The sequence below is a fragment of the Phaethon aethereus genome (assembly GCF_964289735.1).
Source record: "Phaethon aethereus genome assembly, chromosome: 2".
Lineage (NCBI taxonomy): Eukaryota > Metazoa > Chordata > Aves > Phaethontiformes > Phaethontidae > Phaethon > Phaethon aethereus.
The window spans coordinates 123,894,144-123,915,645 of NC_138582.1; the positions used below are offsets into that span (position 1 = coordinate 123,894,144).

At 40.0% G+C, this 21,502-nt stretch overlaps 1 protein-coding gene across 1 annotated transcript in view; it reads left to right on the forward strand.

Annotated features, from left to right (window-relative positions):
• Positions 1 to 21,502, forward strand: part of CPNE4 (copine 4) — a 206,273-nt gene that overhangs the window by 162,630 nt on the left and 22,141 nt on the right. Inside the window, exons 10-11 of the mRNA XM_081996851.1 lie at positions 1,864 to 1,997; positions 18,206 to 18,260. Of these exons, the coding sequence (XP_081852977.1) occupies positions 1,864 to 1,997; positions 18,206 to 18,260 (189 nt within the window). The remainder of the gene's footprint in view (positions 1 to 1,863; positions 1,998 to 18,205; positions 18,261 to 21,502) is intronic.

Below are 21,502 nucleotides of genomic sequence, written 5' to 3' on the forward strand. Positions count from 1 at the left end.
AGCTCATGAAACCCACTGTTTATTCCTACACTGTGCTCTGATTTTCAATTAAAGAGCATTTAGCTGTGGCTACAAGCCATGAAGGAAGACTTGTCTAGTTCTGTCTGATGTGTCACTCGAGTCTTGTTAATGTCTGTTTTGAGATTATCAATAAAAGCACCTATTTGTAACAATTTTACAGGAATGCCCTTTGTTTCTCTACCATACAGTGACATTTTTGCACTTTCTATAACCAGAACAAAAAATTAAGGTTAAATTAATGTCAGAGGAAATATGCATCTTTTTAAGAAAATAGGCACACCTTGGCTAAGATTTTTAAAAACAAGTATCCCCAAAAATAAGTACATGCATACACATGAGAACATGAGAGGTTTCCCATTGATTTATTCAAGTTAAATCAAGATGACAGTTTTGGAAAAAGATCTATGTGGAAAACAGACTCACTGCTTCAGTGCATGAACAGTGAGTAGGGAAGCAGAGGTGAAAGATTACTTTATTTGCAAGCCAAATCTAGCTCATATCTTATGACTGAAATGTGGTGATGTGCCAGGAGTTCATAGTGGATCAAGGTGAGGAAGGGATTTCCAAGCTAACTATACCCCAGCGAAAAATATTTTTCTTTAGATAAGAGTTAGAGGTTGAAAATGAGAAACAGTGGGGAAAAGCCATGTTGGGTTGACTCAGTATGAATTTTCCGTTTTCGTTTTTAGCAACAAAAAAAATAAGTTTCAGGAGGACTGTGTCATTTTTTTAAGGGAGAATGAAAATGTCGTGTTTCATTTTCATTTTATAGCAGCATAAAATAGTCTTCCCTGTGCCAAACGGAGGCTCCAGCTGGGGAAGCTGCATATTCGCAGGGGCAAGCTGTGACTTCAGAATTCTTTTTGCAGCTTTCAGCAAGGCCCACCCTTACCTGTCAACTGCACTGTAAAACTGAAAACTGAACTCTGTGCATTTGTCTATTGAATATCCAGGTATAATTTTTTTCGAGGAAGAGATCATTGGACAAAATCATAAGGAAGTTTGTAAATGGCTTTGCTCCCTCTATGAGACCCTTTGGGTTTCTTGTTGCTCCTTTTAGGAATCAGCATCACCAATTCAGAAAAGGGCTTTCTGGTCAATGACAGTCATATCACAGGAAGATGCATGCCAGGGTGTATCTTCAGTGAGAAGTATAAAAAACATTTGAAATGGGAGAAATTAATTTTCAGAGGTTTCATTAATATTTGCTTTGGCATTGAGTGCTCCCCACAATCTCTAAGCCTTTTCAACACAAAAATCTGTGCAGCTTTAAGCAGCTATCTTAAGCTTGCTATCGTCTGTGAAATTGGGAGGGTTAATTATTTAATGCTTAGATATTTTGAAGACAAAAAATACCAGGCGGTATCTACTACTATAACTACAGCCACAGTAAGGTTTAAAAATAGCTAAGAAATGTCCCTAACTGAAGATTTAATTTATAGTTTTAGTAGGACTTTTAACTCTCTTGGGGCATTTTTGCTGCAAAGCTTTTATGTCCTGAACATCACCTGAGTGTAATAATTTAATTATGAAAACCTAGAGATAGTTAATTTGGTTCATTTGTATTAGAACATAATTTTCCACATAGAATAATAATGCGGTTCATTTTTTCCTAATTATGCCATTTTAGTTTTATTATCTCTTATTTTATAAGCTGTCATTTACTTTTAGACATATTTATCAATACTGCCCTAATTAAAATTTGATGAAGTACACTGTAAAATGACCTTTGCTTTAAGGCTGCAGTCTCTACAGAAAACTGTAGAAGAAGTTATATGGTTGGTGTGGGTATACTCATGCCCAGAAGAGCTCCACAACGCATTGACTTTTCTTCTTTTCCAGGTAGCTATAGATTTCACTGCGTCAAATGGCGATCCTCGGAACAGCTGCTCACTGCACTACATCCACCCTTATCAACCCAACGAGTACTTGAAAGCACTGGTGGCTGTTGGGGAGATTTGCCAAGACTATGACAGGTAAATAACCGCATTTGAGAACAGAGTCGTCTTTAGAAAGTATTTTCACAGCGTGAAATCAATGACTGCCTGCTGCCGGCTGCAATCGCTCCGTGTTTAGTCACTTAAGAGAAATGAATGCACGTCAGAGAGATTAGTCTGCCTTAACACGCTTTTGCGTGTGGCAGTGGATTTAGATTAGCTTCATGGTAATGAAAGGCCCGGTTGTTGGCTGTTTGGCTGATATGTGTGTTAAGTTTCGGGTTTGTACTCACATGCCGAAATGGCATGTTTGAGTGGATTTTTAACGTGTTTTAAATTTGAAGCCTGTTTTGCAGATGCTGATAGCATCCTTTCTGATACGCTTAGGGTCTGGGTCAGTCCCATCCTCCAGAAAAGTGTTCCTGAAATGTTGTGTTTGAAACGGAATGTGTAGTTGCCTAAATTACTTGGTGGCCCTGTCTATTCTTAGAAGCAAATGTGTAGCCTTTTTCAGCGTCCCTGGCTTGTTGAATATTACAGTCTCTTCTAAAATAAATATTAAAAGATAGTGATAATGTATGCATAGAGTATGCCTTTAAATAAACAAATAAATGCAAGTAGTTGGGCCAAATGTATTTTGATTACATTATGTATGTCTGTTGCTTTCAGATAGGCTGCCTGCTTCTGTCAACTTAATTGCCCATTATTAATCTAATTACCAAGTGCATTTCCTTTAAATGTTCATTCTTTGTTGGTAAGGCGTAGTATCTTACACAATTATTCTTTCTAATCTTTGCACGTGTAATAGACATCCACCCACCACTTTGCCGTATGTAAATACCAGATCTCAAAAACAGTGGTATTACCAGTCAAATTTGAATTATACTTTCTGTATAAATTGTGGAGTGACTTAATACTGTGGTTTGCATGTTGCATGTCACATATTAGCCTGCTCAGAGGCACTTCCATTTACGTGGTAATGAAATGTCTTCTCAAAGAAGTATGAGGAAAACAATTTCTATAAGAGTTTGATGGTCAAACTTAGTCAATGAGTCTGAGAAAATTAATATTTTAATGTCAGTGAGCTGATAATTCCTCAGCAATTATCCAGCAATTTAATAATTAACTAGCAATAATTCAGAGGATTAATATACTTCAAAATAGGGAAAGGAGTAAAAAAGGGATGGTTTATGCACACAGATTTTTTTATTTTGTCACTTAAGGTGTATTTTTAAAGAAAATTAAATAGTTAAGTGGCACAGTCCCTCTCGTACAGAGATATTAATCCAAAATCAGGATTCTTCTCTCAATATAGCGTATTCCAATCAGTATAAAAAATAATGGCCAGTCATTTTCTAAATGAAATCATCAGCATCATTCAGTTCTGTTGTGCTGCAGAAAATACCTATTGATGCTAATCAGCACAACTAAGGTTGTATGAGCTATGGACTAGGGCTTAACAAAAGCCAGAATTTCTTTTCCCAGGGAAATGTCACCTTTCTGGCATGTGTTTGACCTGTACAGGCTCTCAAATTGTGACATGGGAAATATATTCCCACAGGTAAATTGATTCAACATGGTCAGTGCTTTCTGATCAAAATGTCAAGTGAGGACCTTTTATTTATACTTGCATGTTTTGAATCCAGCAAATTGGAAATGAAAACTTATAATTTCTCTAAAGAAGAAAAGAAATTAGGAGAAGCAAACCTTCATGCAAAATAATCTACAGGTTCTGTACCAGAGGTCTTTTTGTGTTCAGCTGCAGCCTTGAGATACATGAGCATATGCGACCTATAAAGCAAATCTTCTGTAGATACAACTTAAAAAAAAGGACTTTCAAATTTAGTAAAAAATCCATGGGACAGATCCATAACTGCTCCAGTGAGCCCAGTTGTGCTTCAAATATTGGAGAAGGATTTCTGTTTCCAGGTTAAGATCAGTCAGAAGTGAAAAGAGAGGGACCCGCTGAACCTAAGGGCTGTTTAGATCCAGAATGTCATCGGTTGCATAGGGGCATGTCTTCAGTTGAGACCACAAAGATGGCAGTGCTCATACCTGAAGTTTTATCGTTTGAACCCATCCATTGTCTCATATAGGCAGAACTGGCTCATTTCAATCCAAACCAAGGAAAATGGAGTGGTTTTCTTTGTGTCTCAGGATTAATTTATATAAAATGAAAGAATAGTTGGAATAAAGTAAAATCTGTTTGCAATGCTTTTTGCTTTCCAATAGCACAGCCATTGAATGCTATGTACTTTTGCTACACTTACATACCAAAAGACTGCTTTTTTATATTTGGGGGGAGAAAAAAAAAGCAGCCTATGGCTATTACTTAAAATACTTCTGTAATTAGAAACATTCCAATTTATTTGTGATTTGGGAGGAATTGTATTGGCAAGTAATATATAGAGACTACGCTCAAAATCAAAAATTTTCTTTTTATATACTCTAGTTAGTTCTGTCGATCAAGCCAAATCTCCTCATAACCTAGGTTTCTGTACATACCAGCCTAACATAATGTATCTCTACATAATTAATGCTCCAAATTAAGTGCTGCCTCACATCCCTTGATACAGTGGAATAATCCCTGCTCATCCAAAAGCCCATTTATCTGTACGGTTCAGAGATTCCTGAAACAGTGAAATGAATAGCACTGTTCTGCATAGTTAAGCGTGAAAGAAAAAGATTCATTCTTTCATCAGCAATATTCAGAGAATGAGGAATAGACTTTGATTATTATCCTGGGTGTAGAAATGCCGCAGTCCTGTAGGAATAGGCCAATCTGATAATGGTATGGGAAATGGCAGAGCTATTCACCTGCACAAAAGACTTAATACTTTATCTTTATGGCGGAATTGTTTCAGGCTATAACAACATTTGTCATAAGAGAGAAAACAAAGTTTGTATGTGATATAATCAGTGGCTAAGCAACAGCAGCATTGGATCATAAAGGAAGGAGAAACATTCGCTAGTTTTAAGGAATTATGCTCTAAAATGGAGTTAGAAATACTGGAAAGAGGAAAACACATAAAACACTTATTGCCGAAAGTATTTGATAAGATAAGCAGACAGATCCATGGAGAAGAATTTATTTTAAGGTAAATGACTCATGAATGCTTAACGATGACCTCATGAAGCAGTAAGTGAGAGATACATATTTCCATTTAAACATTTTCACAAGCTTTCTTTTATATTAAGAATTATATCACTGGTATAATTTTACCTTGATATTGAGCAAGTCTACTTCATCTTTTTGTAGCATAGAAAAACAGATAAAAATGATGAAAAATCATTGGGCGCTGAAGTGTTTAATATTAAAAGGACCTGCTTCTGTATCATTCCATATTTATTCTTTACCTCAGTAATTTCAGTTTTGAGTTCTCTGGATCCGAAGTCAAATCAAGTTGTTCCTGCTGACCAGCAATATCAGCCTAGCCAGGATCCTGAAAAATCAGTTGATCACTACTAAATGTGCATATATTCCCTCTACACGTTTTGAACAATGAGTTATCAAGTGTACTTAAGGCAGATGAGTTTATACCTAACTCTCTGGTTATGGCTGTCTTAGGACTGCTAACCTTTACGAACTCTGAACAATGGTTTTGGCCACTTTTTTGGTTTGGAACCTGGTGGAGACCCCTTCAAGAGAATGCTATTTTCAAAGGATAGAGGGCAGGTGTCTTTGCTGGTTGAATACCCAGATATGAGGAAAGACAAACTCATTCATCAGTTGAAATGACCTGGGAACCAGAATCTTATAAAAGCCATGAAACTCTGTAAGTTATATACTAATAAATTTGGATGTGTCCTGCTCTCCATGGCAACTGTTCCCAAAATACTTCTCATTTGTATCACAGAACTGTCCCCTGCTCAGCGTGGAACAACACTGCTTTGTATGCGAGAGAAGCCCATGGCTAAACTGGGGAATCAGGGAACGTTTCCTTTCCCCAGTGTCCCAGTATAAGGTCTGGCCATGCCCTGACTGCAAATCAGGACCTGACCTATCTCTTCTCCCTTCCCCTTCACACATCCTGGCTTCCATCAAAAGGAAGCAGAGGCATGTGGACAGGGAGGAGCTCCCACGCTCTGCAGGGAGCTGTTCTACCATCTGAATAACGGCAGGGAGACCGCGCCTGCGAGCCGCACGGCGCGACACGGGGAACGTGTGAAAAGTAGTACCTATAGATAAAACAAGTACTTTTCCCAAGATAAGTGCAGGTGTGCTGTGAATCTCTCATGTAAGCACCTAGAGCTATGTACCTAGACACACACACACACACATACATACATACACACGCATAACTAGAGTTTTACTCGTGTGTGTATATATAAGTATGCATATAATATATAGGTATTATGTATACTTATATATGTATAATATGTATTGTTGACACTTAACCATGCAGTGAAAAAAATTGTTTCTCTTTTAGGCTATTTTATAGCTTCTCTCTCTGCAGAGCAAAGCCATAAGTCACAATAACAACAGTGCACCCAATTTATTAAAATGGCTAATCCTTTCACAGAATAGTTTGGGTTGGAAGGGACATTTAAAGGTCATCTAGTCCAAGCCCCCTGCAATGAGCAGGGACATCTTTAACTACATCAGGTTGCTCAGAGCCCTGTCCAACCTGAACTTTGATCTTAATGATTTGTTTTACCAGTGCTGGAATACAACCAGGTAGCCATTATTACAGGTTTTAATGATGATATTGTGAGTGAAGCCTACGGCAGGACTTGCAAATTTGCTCCTCAGTTTGAAATCTGATTTCTGCAGTTAGTAGCTTTCCTTTCTCTTCTGCTTATAAAGAATCTCATTATATTACATTAAATATTTATCTTTGCATTAAAACCTCTGTTCTGATTCAGCAAGACACTAGAGCTTATTATCTAATGCCATTGAATTCAGTCTGACTCAACCAAACACTGAAGTACTACGCAAAACATAGATGGCACTAAGATGGAGTTAAGAGCTTTACTGAATTTGAACTTTATTGATAATTGTTCACCCCACACCCAAATGTTCAGTGCTTCCCATATATCTGGATGATCCTTATGATAATTCTTATACATAGTTTTATATTTGTGCATACATTCAGCGTTCTTCACTGGGTTAATAAAAAGTGCTCACAAACGTGTGAGAATCAGCTTTTGTGTGGTCAAATCAATACTGATACCTTGAAAAAGACAAAGGTTAGATGTATTTTTTCAAATACTTTTAAGCATTTGTTACATTGGACATTTGTGGAACTCCCCATTCTTTACGGGCCATCCCCGTTCTGATCTAAGCACTCAACTCAGAATTCCATGTGTTTGACCACATAGTTTTGTAAAATGATGTCATAAAATTGGTCTTCATTTTATTTGTATCCAAAGTCTATTTCAAAAACTAGTCCTTAATTATATGAAATCTCCATGTCTGTTTATTCACTCTTAAAGATATTGCAGATGTTTTTTATTTCCAAGAGCCCTTGAAACACATGGAGGATAAATTCTGTTTCATGACACTAATGTCCTTTTTCATTTAGGCAAATAGCCTCCTTAATTCTAAATACTCAAGTAGCTCCTTAAAACTGGCATTCACACTGAGACTGTATGTTAACAAATAAACTGCTTGTGTAAAACACACTTGTCTAGCAAGCTCCCCAAAGGACACTAATGAGCAAAGAGTACGTTATTCCTGCAACGTGTAGAAATTATTTATGTGTAGAGCTCTGTAAAATACTTAGGAGTGAAAATTTAAAAACTGGGATACATTCCACAAGAGATATGGAAGTCCTGGAGTCAGTCTGAGTTTCAATATTAGCTTCTGCAATCCATGAATTACAGCAGTAGATGACTAGATGCAAATATTCCTCTTTATGATTTCTTTTTCAGTATTCTAGGCGTGAGCGAGTGCGTTCACTCTGATTGAAAACTATATATAAAACCTTCCTTCCCTCGTGCAATAAAGTGCACTTGAAAATTAAGAAGGGAAAAAATGAAAGGAGAAAATAAAAAGACCGGGGCTCCCAGTCCAGCACATCCCTTTCAGTGTAACTCTAAGAACGGAAGTAACTAAGTCGGATGGAAGGTCCATCTGTCCCAGAAACCCATTTCCTGAGGTACCCAGCAGAGAGCAGTTAGGGAGGAGAAAGAGGACAAGGTATGTATAATGCAGTACATGTTGTGGAAGTCATCTATAAATCAGTGCGATTGGTCCCAAATACAAAGATCAGTATGTACTTAAATGCTGTGTTTTGGATTGAGGCTTTAAGTGGAAAGGAGATCCTAGAGTTTACACCTTGCAGTCTGCTTTATCAGTCAGAGCCTCATCCCCCAGAATTACTTAATAGGTCATTCATCCTGAAGCTATGTCTGGGTTTGTGGATGAAGACTCAGCAAGTTACTTTGGCTGGAGGGATCTGAATTAAATACCTTGAGGTAATTTTGCCAGACACAAGGAGAAAAGCAGAAACTTGCTTTGGTTGAGATAGTAGTATAATAGCAGTTCATTAAAACCGGGGCAAAGGAATGATGCCTAGAATAACTGGCACTATATGCGACATTAAATATTTCATTATATCCCTACATAGAACTATAGATGTTAAAATTTAATCTACCCATGCAGGTCTCATCTAACAGGTGAGACGGGCATTCCCTCATATTCTTGAAACCCAATTACATGACAGTATCTGTTTCTCAGTATTCAGCAGATTCCAGCTCCCCTAAGGTGACTAAGAGCCGTAATTAAAGATAGTGAGTGAATTTTAAGGTCAGGATTTTGCACATGATTGTGTAGCATCCCTGTGACAGACCAAACAACAATAAATAAAAATATGCTTAATTATTAAGCATCTCTCTATCACTTTAATTACAGAAACAACGTTTCTGGAGGCTGTTAAGCAAAAAAGCTGATTAGCAGATCTAAATAAGTTTAAAAACCATGGGGAGAAAGACATGAATCTTTTTATTTAGTGCTTTAATAGGACCAAATTTGCATAGATATAGAACAGAAGAAAAATAGAAAAACAGTAACCTATATGGAAAAACTTGTAGCTTCTGTTTATCAATAAGCTCAGGTGTACGTAAACATATTCTGAAGTGTTTGGATAACTCAGGACTAGAACCGCACTGGGAAAAAAGAATTGTTATTACTTTTAATCACCAAACTGGATTGAAAATCTTTGGGTTTAATCGTTGAGGACCTAGGCTGGCACGATTACATGATGTATGCATACACGTGTTTAGTATTTGCCTTTGCAGAACCCATACTTGCAGACTGCTGCCACATAGGGGTTTCTACAATCACTACTTCTTACCCCAACAATCAGTACAGCAGAATTAGTCTAGTACAACAAGACTGTGTTGGGAAGGTGACTTCGTAACAGTTTCTTTTGCATATGCACATGCATACATATATATGTGTGTGTGTCTGTATATATCTGCAGGCCCTTTATCTGATCTGGGCAGATACTGTCAATGCTTACAGCTCTGCCTTTTCCCTTACCAAGTTTTCATCTTTGTGTTTTCTTTATGCTTCCTCATCTTCCAGGGACTCAGTGTATCAGTCACGAGCAGTCCCTTCCAATTTTCTTAGCAAAACCACTGCTTCCTCCACGTGCTTTTCAGAGACCTCTGCTGCATTCTGTCAGCTGGTAGATACATCAAAATCTGAACCTTCTGCGTGGCTTTTCTATGCGGTCTTTACTATTTCTCAATTCAGCTTGAAATCTCCTCTGAGGAAGAGCTTTGTTCTGTGCAGTAACTGACACTTCTCCGGGACTGCGCAGACTGGTACCGTTGGGATTTCTCTGTCAGCGTTTCTTTCTGAAGAGAATGACTTGAAGTATAAAACCCTACAAACTTTATATAAAATTGCATACCACCTACTGCTGTAGAGACTAGACATCTGTGTAAGTAAATAAATAATCATTAATAAGTAAATAAGCATAAATAAAGGAGATAGCAATATATCTTGCCATTTTCACTGATGCCATCTGATACTGATCTGGTACCTCTTTAGTCAACGCAACCATTTCTACTACTTCAGAAGCGTGAATTTCCCCCTCGCATTGCTAAGGATGTAACTATTCTAGTCATCCACTCCATTATATTAGCATATAGCTGAGAAGCCCATTATTCCCATTTGGAAGCCCATCTATGGGATAAATGAACACCATGTTCTAAAACCTCTCATGCAAGTTTCCTCCTTTACAGAAAGTGGACATGTTTTGCCTGAGTCAACCTTAACAGGATGCTTGTGGGTCAAATTGCTGTCAGTTAAAGCTAGACAACTCTTGTGAATTAGGTTCCATTTGCTATCTTATTATCCCCTCCAAATTATTGTGACGTTAATCTTGATCAGAGATCCCAAATCAGCAGATGAACACAGAGTAGTAGCCCATTTCCTCCTGCGTATTCAGTGATGCCTAACTGAATGTTTAGTCATCAGTATATTTCACTTACAATTTTCCTCTAACTTGTTTTGGTAGTGTTCTTCATTTTGACTTAATGTCATTTTGATTTCGGTAAAATTACATCAGCAACTCATTTGGTCACATTAAATCACAAAATAATCTCTATGATGGTTTTATCCTGCTCTTCCTAGAAAACTCATTTGTATCTTGAGAGCATTTGATGAGAAATGCATCTCCCAGCACCTCCCTGCATACATACATACTCCCTGCCAACGCGCTCCGGTATTCCCCTCTTCCCAGCACACCCCTTACTAGATAGATACTTTCTGATAGAAAAGTGTTGCAGAGCAAGGTCTCTGACCAACCCTTTCCACTGTAATTTGTAAAAAAGGACAAAATAATGTGCATATGTAGCAAAGGTTTTGTTCTTGTGGTTGCTTAGTGCAGTACACCCTGACACTCAAAAGCCACGCTTGTGTTTCAAGAGGGCAGGGCCCCACCACTGTTCAGTTTGGGGTTCTTCATGATCTGCACCTTACGTGCTGGAATTCAGCCTGCTGCCTGCAGCGTCGTCTTCAAGTCATGTCAAGTTTTAAACATCTGAGATTACAGTCTGTGTGAGAATGACCCTTTCAGTGATGGTAGTTTTCCTTATAGGATACCACAGATACGCCAGTTCACGATAGAGCTAGGGTTTTGGAAGGTACAGGCACATATGTGCAACCCCTTAAAATACATAGCACTGTCTGGAAACTGCCTGGTTTGAGAAGTCAAATAGAACTCGCTGTAGCCTCTTGCAGCATCCCCTTCCCTAGTTTATTCCCAGTTATAAAGTCCCATTTCTTTTCCAAGATACATTTTACTGAATTGGGTCATTCATGTAGGCATAAATCAGGTCATTGCAATTTATTTGTCATCCTGCAGGAAAGCTTGACATTTTCTCTCACCTTCCTGAGTATGCCATTTTATTAGGCTATCCTTCTAGCAAGTGATATATCTTGCTGCCATTTCGTTTTGCTTAACCTACTCCTCCCTCAAGCTCTGATGACTTTTTTTCTGTGAGTATTTACTTTTCACTGGTCTAGGAATTTCTGAGTTCACTTGATATTTTTACCCTGCAGAGCTTCTTTTGCAATTCTTTTAATGATAACAAGAGGAAGTTTAAATCCATTGTACCTGGATTTGGCTTTGTTAGTTATTTCATGAGTTGATGCCTTTCATTGGTCAGCTTCAGGGAATCTGTATTCCCCTGCTTCATTAACTATTTCCCTCGCAGGTGAGACGGGCATTCCCTCATATTCTTGAAACCCAATTACATGACAGTATCTGTTTCTCAGTATTCAGCAGATTCCAGCTCCCCTAAGGTGACTAAGAGCCGTAATTAAAGATAGTGAGTGAATTTTAAGGTCAGGATTTTGCACATGATTGTGTAGCATCCCTGTGACAGACCAAACAATGTAGCTGTTGCAGTGATTTACCATTGATTTGCATGCTCCCAGCTCTCTTTTGTGACCAAGATGTATAACAACCAGTTCATTCTAGCTGCTCAGTTAAAAATCACTGTGCATTATGGACTGGATGCCAACCCTCGTTAGGTACAGTGCAAGTTTGATTAAACACGCAGTAACCTGGCCAAAACCAGAGATGTGGTTGTACACAAAACCGCAACCGCAGCATAGTGGTCCCCCAGAGGAGAATACGGATTAGGGGGAGAAAACACTGCTGCTGCTGAACTCTTGTGGTCTTTCTGACTGACTGGGGCAGGCTGAGAGCTGGCCCACAGCCTGGCTCTACCCCTAGCCCCTCCTGGAGGAGCCCAGCTGGCTGTGCAAGACTACAAGGGGTGAAGCGGGTGGGCTCTGGTCCCTTCCACTTAAACAGTTTTATTTAGCCCTATTCGATCATACAGATCATGTCCTTTATTTACCTAGCTCTGCTTGCAAAGCAGGAACTGCAAACGTTTAAATATTTCAAATGATTTCGGTATTTTCTTTGGAACTGCTGCTAATCCCTGTAAGCTGTTATGATTCAGGATCTACTGGCATCAAGCCCTTCTCAAAGAAGTACTAGATAATACACTCAGGAACATGATTCATTCATATGCTTTAGAAAAGAAACACTTAATTCAGCTCATATTCTTCCAGTTCGCTCCCTGAACATGAAAGATTACAATTTTAATTGAGTTTAGAGATGACTCTATTTTGTTTGTGGCATTTGCTGTTTTCTCTTTTTTCTTTTCCTTTCCCCTTTCCTCTCTCTTCTCTCCCTCATCCTTTTCTGGTGCCCCCTCCCCTTTCTTCTCCCCCTCCTCACATTCACACTTTTTTCAATTACACATGTAACACTCCCCCTTTATTTTGACAATTTAAAATTTCTTTCTACCAGAGGAAAAATATCTGATTTCATCACAGGAAAAGTATGTACAGCAAAGCAGACCCACAGTTTATTCTTTTAAGATTGGAATTGAAAATGAAAAGCATAGTAATTGATTTTGCTGTGTCTAGCGTAGTACTTTAAAAAATACCTCCCTGGTAATTCTGATCTGACCCAAAACCAAAATTACAAGTGGCAGCTTGATATCCAGGGATTCTAGTCAGTTATATTCCTTGCAAGAATTTCAGAGAGCTGTAAATTTAAGATTCTTGGTCGTTTGAAACTAAAAATGGGTTATTAGTGTTTCTTTCTCCCCACCCCATGCTTCATTCTTTTCCCCCCATTCACTGCATCATTAGTACCGCTGGTGCCACGATGTTGCTCTTCCATAAAGTGAGCAGGTTTTCATGCTGGGGGTCTCCAAGGTCAGTTCTGTAGCATCCATACCAATTGCCGCTTTGAATTCAGGAGCTTAAAGGTAAGCACATCTATAGCCACGTACCAAAAGGCTTTCGTGAGCACCAGTAAAATGAGTCCCAAACAACCTGTGTAAGTGGCTAGCTAGAAGTTCATCTTTCAGAGTGAATAAATGGCATATAGAAAAACTCCAGCCTTTTTCCCCACTACGTTTACTCCATACAATTAGGAACTTAGATTCCCAATTTAGATTCTAAAAAGGAACTAATTTTCAGAGAACATAGTCCTGGCAGCTCTTGTTTTCCTTTCCGAATACAGGTATTGCCACACTGGTGAATATCTTGCTCCGTCTCCAGCATCGTCTGTGCCAGCAGCTTCAGAGGAAGTTGCAAAAGGCTGTCTAATGCCTGACTAATGAATTTCACCCAGTGGAGTTTTATCTGAATTCTTCTCCTTGTTACTAGGAATAGCAAATCCTTCTCAGAATAAAGCTGAGCTCCAGGTTTCAATGATACTACATGTCAGAGGGCACCAGTGGTTGAGACAAGATATTGAAATGTTCTTTATTTTGTCTTTTTATCTTTATTGTAAACGTATTTCTTACCTTCCAGTAACAGTAGGCTTCCTAGTGAAACACAAAAAGATATCATTATCTGTATGTTTCACTAATTTACAAAACCTTACCGTTTCCTCTGTTCCTCTCTTTTCCTGTCTCTGCAGTACAGCTCACTGAACTCTCCCTCCTCTCTGCCCCTATTAATGTGTTGATTTGTCATTGCGCTTCCTCTGTTTCCACTAGACAGCTTGAAGGATGGGTGACTAAAACTGAGCAATGTTCCAAAAGGATAATATGGGATATTTTCAGAATTTATTTTCTGCTCTGCATTATGTAATAGTTGAGGTTACTTGAGGGACTTTTCTCTAACTGGTTGTATTTCTGTTCAGGAGACTGCAGTCTTGGAGTCCTGACAATTCCTTTCTGTGTGCATTAATTTACATTTACCAATATGTACACTGAACCTGAACCCTCTCCCTGATTTTACCTTTAGGGTATAACCTAGATCTGCTCAGTCTTTGGTATCTTTCAGTAACATATGCCTGTTTGACTGGAAAAACTACCAGAAGCCATATACATCTATGTTTGCATGACTACTCATGGCCCTTATATAACCAGGTATAAAAGTCAGAGTTCAATGCTTTTGCTTTTTTGATCTTCATGTCAAGTACTGCAGCTTTTTGAAAATTACGACGTTTTCATTTTCAAGGGAACCTATGTAAAACAACGAATAATATAAAATGTGAAGTAGATGTGACAGAGTAATTTTCTAAAGATTCTGCCAAGCCACGATCCTCTTTTTCTTACTTGATTTTGTAAATTTCGGATTTTATAGAACCAGCTTGTTTTTCCACTTCTGTGTTTCTCTCCTGTCCCTTTAGCAGTCTGTCTCCAGCAGGACAGTGCAGGCAGTTTCCTTGCACGTGCCAAGGACTCTCTGGCTAGGTTTAAACAAAACGAGTCGAAGATCCTGACGTGGCCTGAGGCCAAGGACATGACACTGCTCACGTCCTTGTATCTCAGCTTTCTTCCTCCCAGCACAAACTGGTGATGCCCGAACTGCCGTTTGGGAGCAGTCCCAAGCACAGCTGTCCCCAGCACGTCCCTGGGAGGTCGCTGGGGGCTGCTGGTTGGCGGGAGCCAGCATTATGCCAGGGAGAGTGCTAACAGACCATGTCTACAGTCACTTCCCAGTGCTTCAGCCAGGGTCCCAGCCCTATTTCCTGGTATAAATGAAGCCCAAAGGCCTCAGCAAGCAGCATAAAGGAAAGGAAAACTGGTTCTCACTTTTCTTCTTTTGAGTGAGTTTAAATTACAAAGGAAGAAAAGTCATTAGAGCAGATCCCTTTCCTACTGAAATGTCAGGTTAGGAAACAGGGCTGGAGTCTCTGATGCATGCAGTTCACCCTTGAGGCAGAAGGAAACCTTCTCTTCATTTTCTGGCTGTAGTTTCAGTCCCTGGATGGCCTAACCCTTGACATAGCTTCCAGAAGCTGAGAAGCTGCTCTGCTTTCTGCTGCAAGCTGCCGTGATAGCCCTGGGTCTGGTAGAGCAGCTCTGTCACGCCTTGATACCATAAGGGATTGTCCTGGAAGCGAGAGAGTTCTTGGCTGCCCTTCTGGGTCGCTTTTTCCCGGCTGTGTCTCAGTAGTGCAGGATAAGCAGAATGAGGGCAGCAGGCTCTGCTGCTGGGCTTTTTCTCATACGGCAAAGTGAGGGGTGGATGGGAAGACTAGAGAGCGTTACTTTGTAAAATATCACTAAGCCACATCACTATGCCATTAAATGGCATACTTACTAAAGAGCTGGACCTTTATGCTAGCTAAACACCTTGTTTTGTGTGATAGGAGGAAAAGTATTGCTTACATTAAAATTTTATTTTATTCTGAAAGCTGTCAGCCACAAATTTTGAGGAGTGGTCAGGGAATAACATTATTACCTTGTTTATGCAAGGGATGTCATAAATGACAATGAAAAGGTTCCCTTCTTACCTTATCAAGCTCTGGGAGCACATGAAAGTTAATTCCTTGGTCCCAGCAGCTTGAAACAGAATACCAGAGGTATGTACCTAAATTCTGGACAATGAGGAGCTTCCTAAGGAGAGTGTGGAACTATTCTGAGTGAGGCAAGAGAAAGTACTAAGCACAGGAGTAGACCACAGGATACCCCTCCTCTCTAGAGTTCATGCACTTCCCTCTAAAAGCAGCCATTTGGAATCCAACCTTGAGGGTGAACATGATCAAGCTCTACTCTTTCAAAAGGCAATGGTAGCAGTAACTAGCACTTGCTCAAAAAGGGGATATGGGAGGTTCAGGCGTAAAGGCAGGTGTCCTGACTGTGGTAGTAAGGTATTTTGGGTGCAGAATAACAGTGGGGACTGTGCCACTGTGTGACTGGGAGTGTGGGAGTCTTGCCACTAGAAGGAGAATCCAGGCTCCTGGAGGTATCACTTAGTGCTCTCTCTGAATTGCTGCGGAGCAGAAGATGGAGCTGCAGATACGAGAGTGCCTACACTTGGTTACACCCGAGAAACATTGCAGTACAGATGCAGGCACTGTATGGGTTTAGGCATCTCCCAGGTTGGGTAATTGATGCCAACAGCAGCTTTTTGGATTGCTCTATTGAACTTAGATGCTTATGTTCTACCTAGGTAAAATTCTTTTTTAGTCTTTGTTTGCTCTTGCCCAAAATCAATTAACTTGCAGCTCCACAGGGTTTGATTTTCTAATCCAACCATGCTTAATCATTGATGTAAAACAACATCTTTTTTCTCCTCTCTGATTCTTTTCTAATGGCTTCTTATTTCTTGCCCTCTAAGTGTGCGCCTGAATTATCTGCATCTATTTATAAGGGCTTCCCCGCTTCCAGGAGTGTTTAATCAAAGAGAAGGCTATCAGCAGGTGGTTAGCATCAAATGTCAGCAGCTACTTCGTTTCTGACATCTCTTGGAAAAAATGTTTCATTACCATGCAAATGATGTTAGTCTTCCTTTCCAAGATCCATTGTCACACGGTGTAACATATGGTATGCAGAATTGTGCTCCCAAGATTTATGCGGCAACTACATTTCATAGCAGAACAACAACTGTGAGAGCTAAACCATCAGATGACAGTCATCACTGTTTCCCAATGAGCTGGTGAATGTTTCTGTATCTCATGGTTAATCTAACTTTGGGGCAAGGTGGGGCTTATTTCTGCTTTCTTTTAAACCCTTCCATTTTTCTTTAGCTTGTATCAGAAATACCATGTTACCTTTCACAGCCTATGCCAGACAGAATAGCCCAGTAAGCTTTAATGGGTGCTCTTATCTTTCTTGAGTATGTCTGGGAAACAAATCCTTCAGCTGATACTTGGGACGGCAATGTCTTGAGCTACACAAAGGAAACTGAAGCTGCTGGTGTCTCTTGGGAATTTCTGAAAGTGCCAATAATGGTAGGAGGAACTCAACTTTTCCGAAGGCCCTGAAACTTTGTAAGCAGAATAGGTTAAACCTATGAGGGATTTGATTCATAAGAGCACTGGAACACAGTTCAGTGACTTCAGCGGGGCTTCAGGATGTGTTTAGAGTTAAACATATGTTTGGGTGAATTGTTAACCTCAAGTGTGTGATCAAGTGCTTTGCTGACTCAGGGACGAGACATTCCTTACAGCTTGTTGTTTTCCACTTTGCCATCTGGGAAGAGGCAGCTTGACAGCACAGGGGCTGTGTGAGACATTATTGCATTTCTGAAAGGGTGTTAACAGCTTTGAAGTTTCCAGGTTCTCTGAATCATGAATTTTTGTCTCTACAGATCTAACTGGGGTAAAACAACCTCACTGTAGTGTTCGAAAGCAAACTGACCACGCCACAGCATTTGCTAGGTTCTAAGTCGACCTATGCCTAATCAAAATAATCTCATGTTTTAGTGGAACTACTAAAGATGCAGGCGGAAGGCTTTACAGAACCTGCAGGTTTGGGGGCATGAAATTGCCCCTTTTGGATATTTTAGGAGGTCTCTGTTGCACCTGGACAACTGTAAGAATCCAAATTTGCAAACACTTTTAATTACAGAGTCATCTCTTCACTACACCCATTTTCTGAGCTGGGGGAGCACATCTGTATTTATATGAAATAAATGTTGTTACAGGCTGTTAAGGCAGCTTACCCTCATGCTGCAGCCAGGCAGTGCGACAGAGTGGGTAATACAGACCTGTTATAGCATTTGTGGGAGAAGCGCAAGATGTCTTGATCCCTCGGTATTCTCCAAATGATTTTAACTTCCCAAAAATACCAGGGGTTCACTTGGAAAATCTCCCATATCACTCCCCCATCTGGTCAGCACACACCCCTCCTTCTCTAATCCAATACCTTTCCAAGTCTGCCATGTAACACTCTTGTCCTAAAAGCCATTTCTGTACTGTGGTGTTGCTTTGCATTTTTGATGAATGCTTACAGAAGAATAAATGTTTATTGTAATAAAATGCATTTCTCTGTAGGACCTCTTCTCTTTTTTTATTCTTTTCCAGTGACAAAATGTTCCCAGCCTTTGGATTTGGAGCAAGGATACCCCCAGAATACAAAGTAGGTGCATAAATGACGTTTTCTAGTTTCCTTGGATTATGAGGCACAAAATAAGGGAGAAATGGTTCAGTGCAGGGCAGAGGCTGGGGGAGTAGCTCCTACTGCTTGTTTTCTTTCATCTGGCTTTGTCACCTAGTGATACCACACTGAAACCAGAAATCAAGGCTAGGCTGAAAATAGTTGTATTACACCCAAAATATTTCATGGTTTTGGCAAAGCTTTGTTAACGGATTCTAGTCTAGTAAGAGGAGAACTGATTTTTTGAGCAATACTTGCCAAGCATATTTTGAAGCTCTGCAAGCCCTGGTTTGACAGAACCCATTTTTGGAAGATGTGGTTCTGGGAGTGCCCTAGTGTCCATGCTATGTGATGAAGAGATTTAACATTTTCCTGAAATAAAGACTTTAGAAGAGTTTTGCTCTGTGGCAAATTTCTGTGTCATGGTGGACATCGACAGTACCAGGAAGAGACATATAAGAGCACGTACCCATGCTGGAGAGAAGCAGTATTTATAAACAAAATAAAATGAGAGTGATCCACAGCGACAGTGCAATTGTGAGCCTAAATATGCAGTCTGGTAGGGCTGGAGTGAAGACAGCGCAGTGAAAGAAGGATCATCCAACAGAGAAAAGCCTAAGAAGAAATAGGCAGAAGTTCAAATCCTGTGTTGCACGTGCAGAGGTAGTAGAAGAGTAGTTCTAGTAGTAGTACTAGAGGTAGAAGAGTAGCTCTGCACAAATAAATAACCAAAAACTAGCTGGTGATCCTGCAACTGAGATACTATCTGGAAAACAACAGCATTAGACTTCTGATCATGCAGACTTCACCCAGTATCCCTGTGTGCCCTGCTCTGGGTTGTGCCTCTCAGTTGTGGCTGGGGTAGGGAGGTGAACACTGGCCAGGTGAGAATTTCTGTGCAGAGAGGGATCGTGTGTCACTCAGCATGGTCAGGCATGAATCAGCAGATGAAAGAAAACGTACCAGTGTGTTCCTCATGGCTTGTGGGTTTGATACCTGCATAACAATAACAGTAGTGACGTATAGCAAATTTGATACGTGTTTTGCAAACAGGTGTCTAAGGTAGGTCAACATATGTCTTAACAACGTTGCCTTCTCAGCTAAAAAGCACTGTTACAAAAAAAAGAGGACTGTGCCTCGCAAGTGTTTTGCAGTGCTCTGTTCCTGAAAAGTAAAACCAGCGTTAATGCTTTCCAAAATCAGAGACAGTTTCCAGAACTTTGATACAGATTTTAATGTGGTAAATACGCACAGAACATCTGTGTCTGTTGTGTATCTGTTCCAACTGCAGCAGCTGACAACCATTTCTGCTATATAAGGGGTAGTGTTTTGGAGAATAAACATGAGCAGCTTCTACCACCAGACACATTAATGGAACACAGTAGCTACTTCTCAAATGTCCATCCCTCTGCCATGAATATGTACCCATGGCTGTACAGCAGTGTTGACTGGGTGAGTTGGACTGTATATCTCAACCAGATCGCTCTCGCAAGCCCAATACTGGCTATCTACTGACAATGCCATTACTATTGTGATCGTCACAAACAAAGGTACCAGCCTGGTGGTGTGCCAGGGGCTGGTTGTTCCATCATCTGCAAGGTGACCATCATTGCATGGGGGGAAACTTGCAATTCTTTCAGCTGCAGAGAGCCATCCTTATCTAGGACTACCTGAAGGAAGATGCTACTGTGCCAGCTGAAGTCTTTTCACTGGTTTGCTGGTGATGGCAGTAGAGTAAAATTTTCACGGAACAAGACCGCTTCTTTCTCAGCGAAAATAATCAGCTGGCGGCATTGATGCCTCAGGACACATGAGCATATTGGCAACATACCAGTTTTGTTAGTCCCCAGCAACAGCCTCTTCCCCTGATTGTGAGAGTGTATCTCAAGTGTCAGCTGAAAAACACGTATCATACCAGAAAGTGATTTCAGGGGGACTTTGTAACCAGATATTCCATCAGTCACCAACACCAATTGATTTTCTGCTTTGGCGGAACTGGTGTTTGGATTATTTCCTGACAAGTTCTCTTAAGAAAGTCAGAGACTTGCATTGAACTTAGTAGCCCATGCATGGATGAAGGGTCTTGACTAGTAGCATAAGCTGCCCTGAAGAGTCCGTATGTTACTAACCTCTCAAAGCAAGAAAATGGATGAATCGAGACCTTCAGATTTTGAGAAGTTCAGGAAAAGTAAGGATAAACTTAAGAAGATGGGGCTACTTGCTTGTGGATTGATTCCATATGTGCGAGTAAACAAAACAAGTCCCAGAGTAAAGGGAGATGCAAGTGAGGGCCAGAATAACATCTTTAATCTCCACTATGGAAAATTGTGACAGAAAATGATAAAGACAAAATGACATGACATCAGCTCACCAATGTAATACAACTTTGATGAAGAGAACAACCACACTGTGGGGTGGCTAGACCTTCTGTGCAACAGATGGGGACAAATAATTAGCTTGGTGTCTATCATGGGCACATCCAACTGGAACTGGATTAGGAATTAACAGTCATCTGTGCTATTGTTCAGTGTCTTTCTGTGCTACTCTACACAGTCCATACAAGTATCTGTTGTCTTAAAATAAACTGTATCAACACTTTTGAGTCCCTGCTTGGCTTTGGCTGCAATTCTAAACTGAAAGATGCACCCTCTAAGAGAGTGAAGAGTCAGCCTCAACATGATGCATTAATAGTTCAAGACCAATAAACCTGAAAATCCTTCAGTAATTCAGTCTATGATGATATCATATAGTTAATTTAAAGCCAACATTGATTAGTGTTTGATGTGGAACACAGCCAAGACGCATAGGAAACAGAGAAGAAACTGGTATAATTAAAAGTAACAAAGAATGTAGAAAAAAGTGTTCCAAACTTGTTTCCCCTAACTTATATAGACACCACAGCAACACTGCAGATCTCATGCTATTCAAATGTTCTTTTGACGTTTTCAGTCAAAGGTATTACAAGTCATACATATCTTTCGTTTTACTAAAGGACAGCAGTGTCATAACTGTAATAATTAACATCTTCAAAGTTAGGTTGAATCATTATGAGAACTAAGTTCTGACCCCATCATGTGGATAAATCAGCTTTTCATTTTAGAGTGTCTGCTTTCGAGTCTCCAGTCCTAAGGAGATGACCTAACCTGCTCATAGCACGCTGGTCTCTGCAGACCAGCAGCTGCTCTTTTATTTCTTCCAGTAGACAACAAATTGCTAGGGCTGTG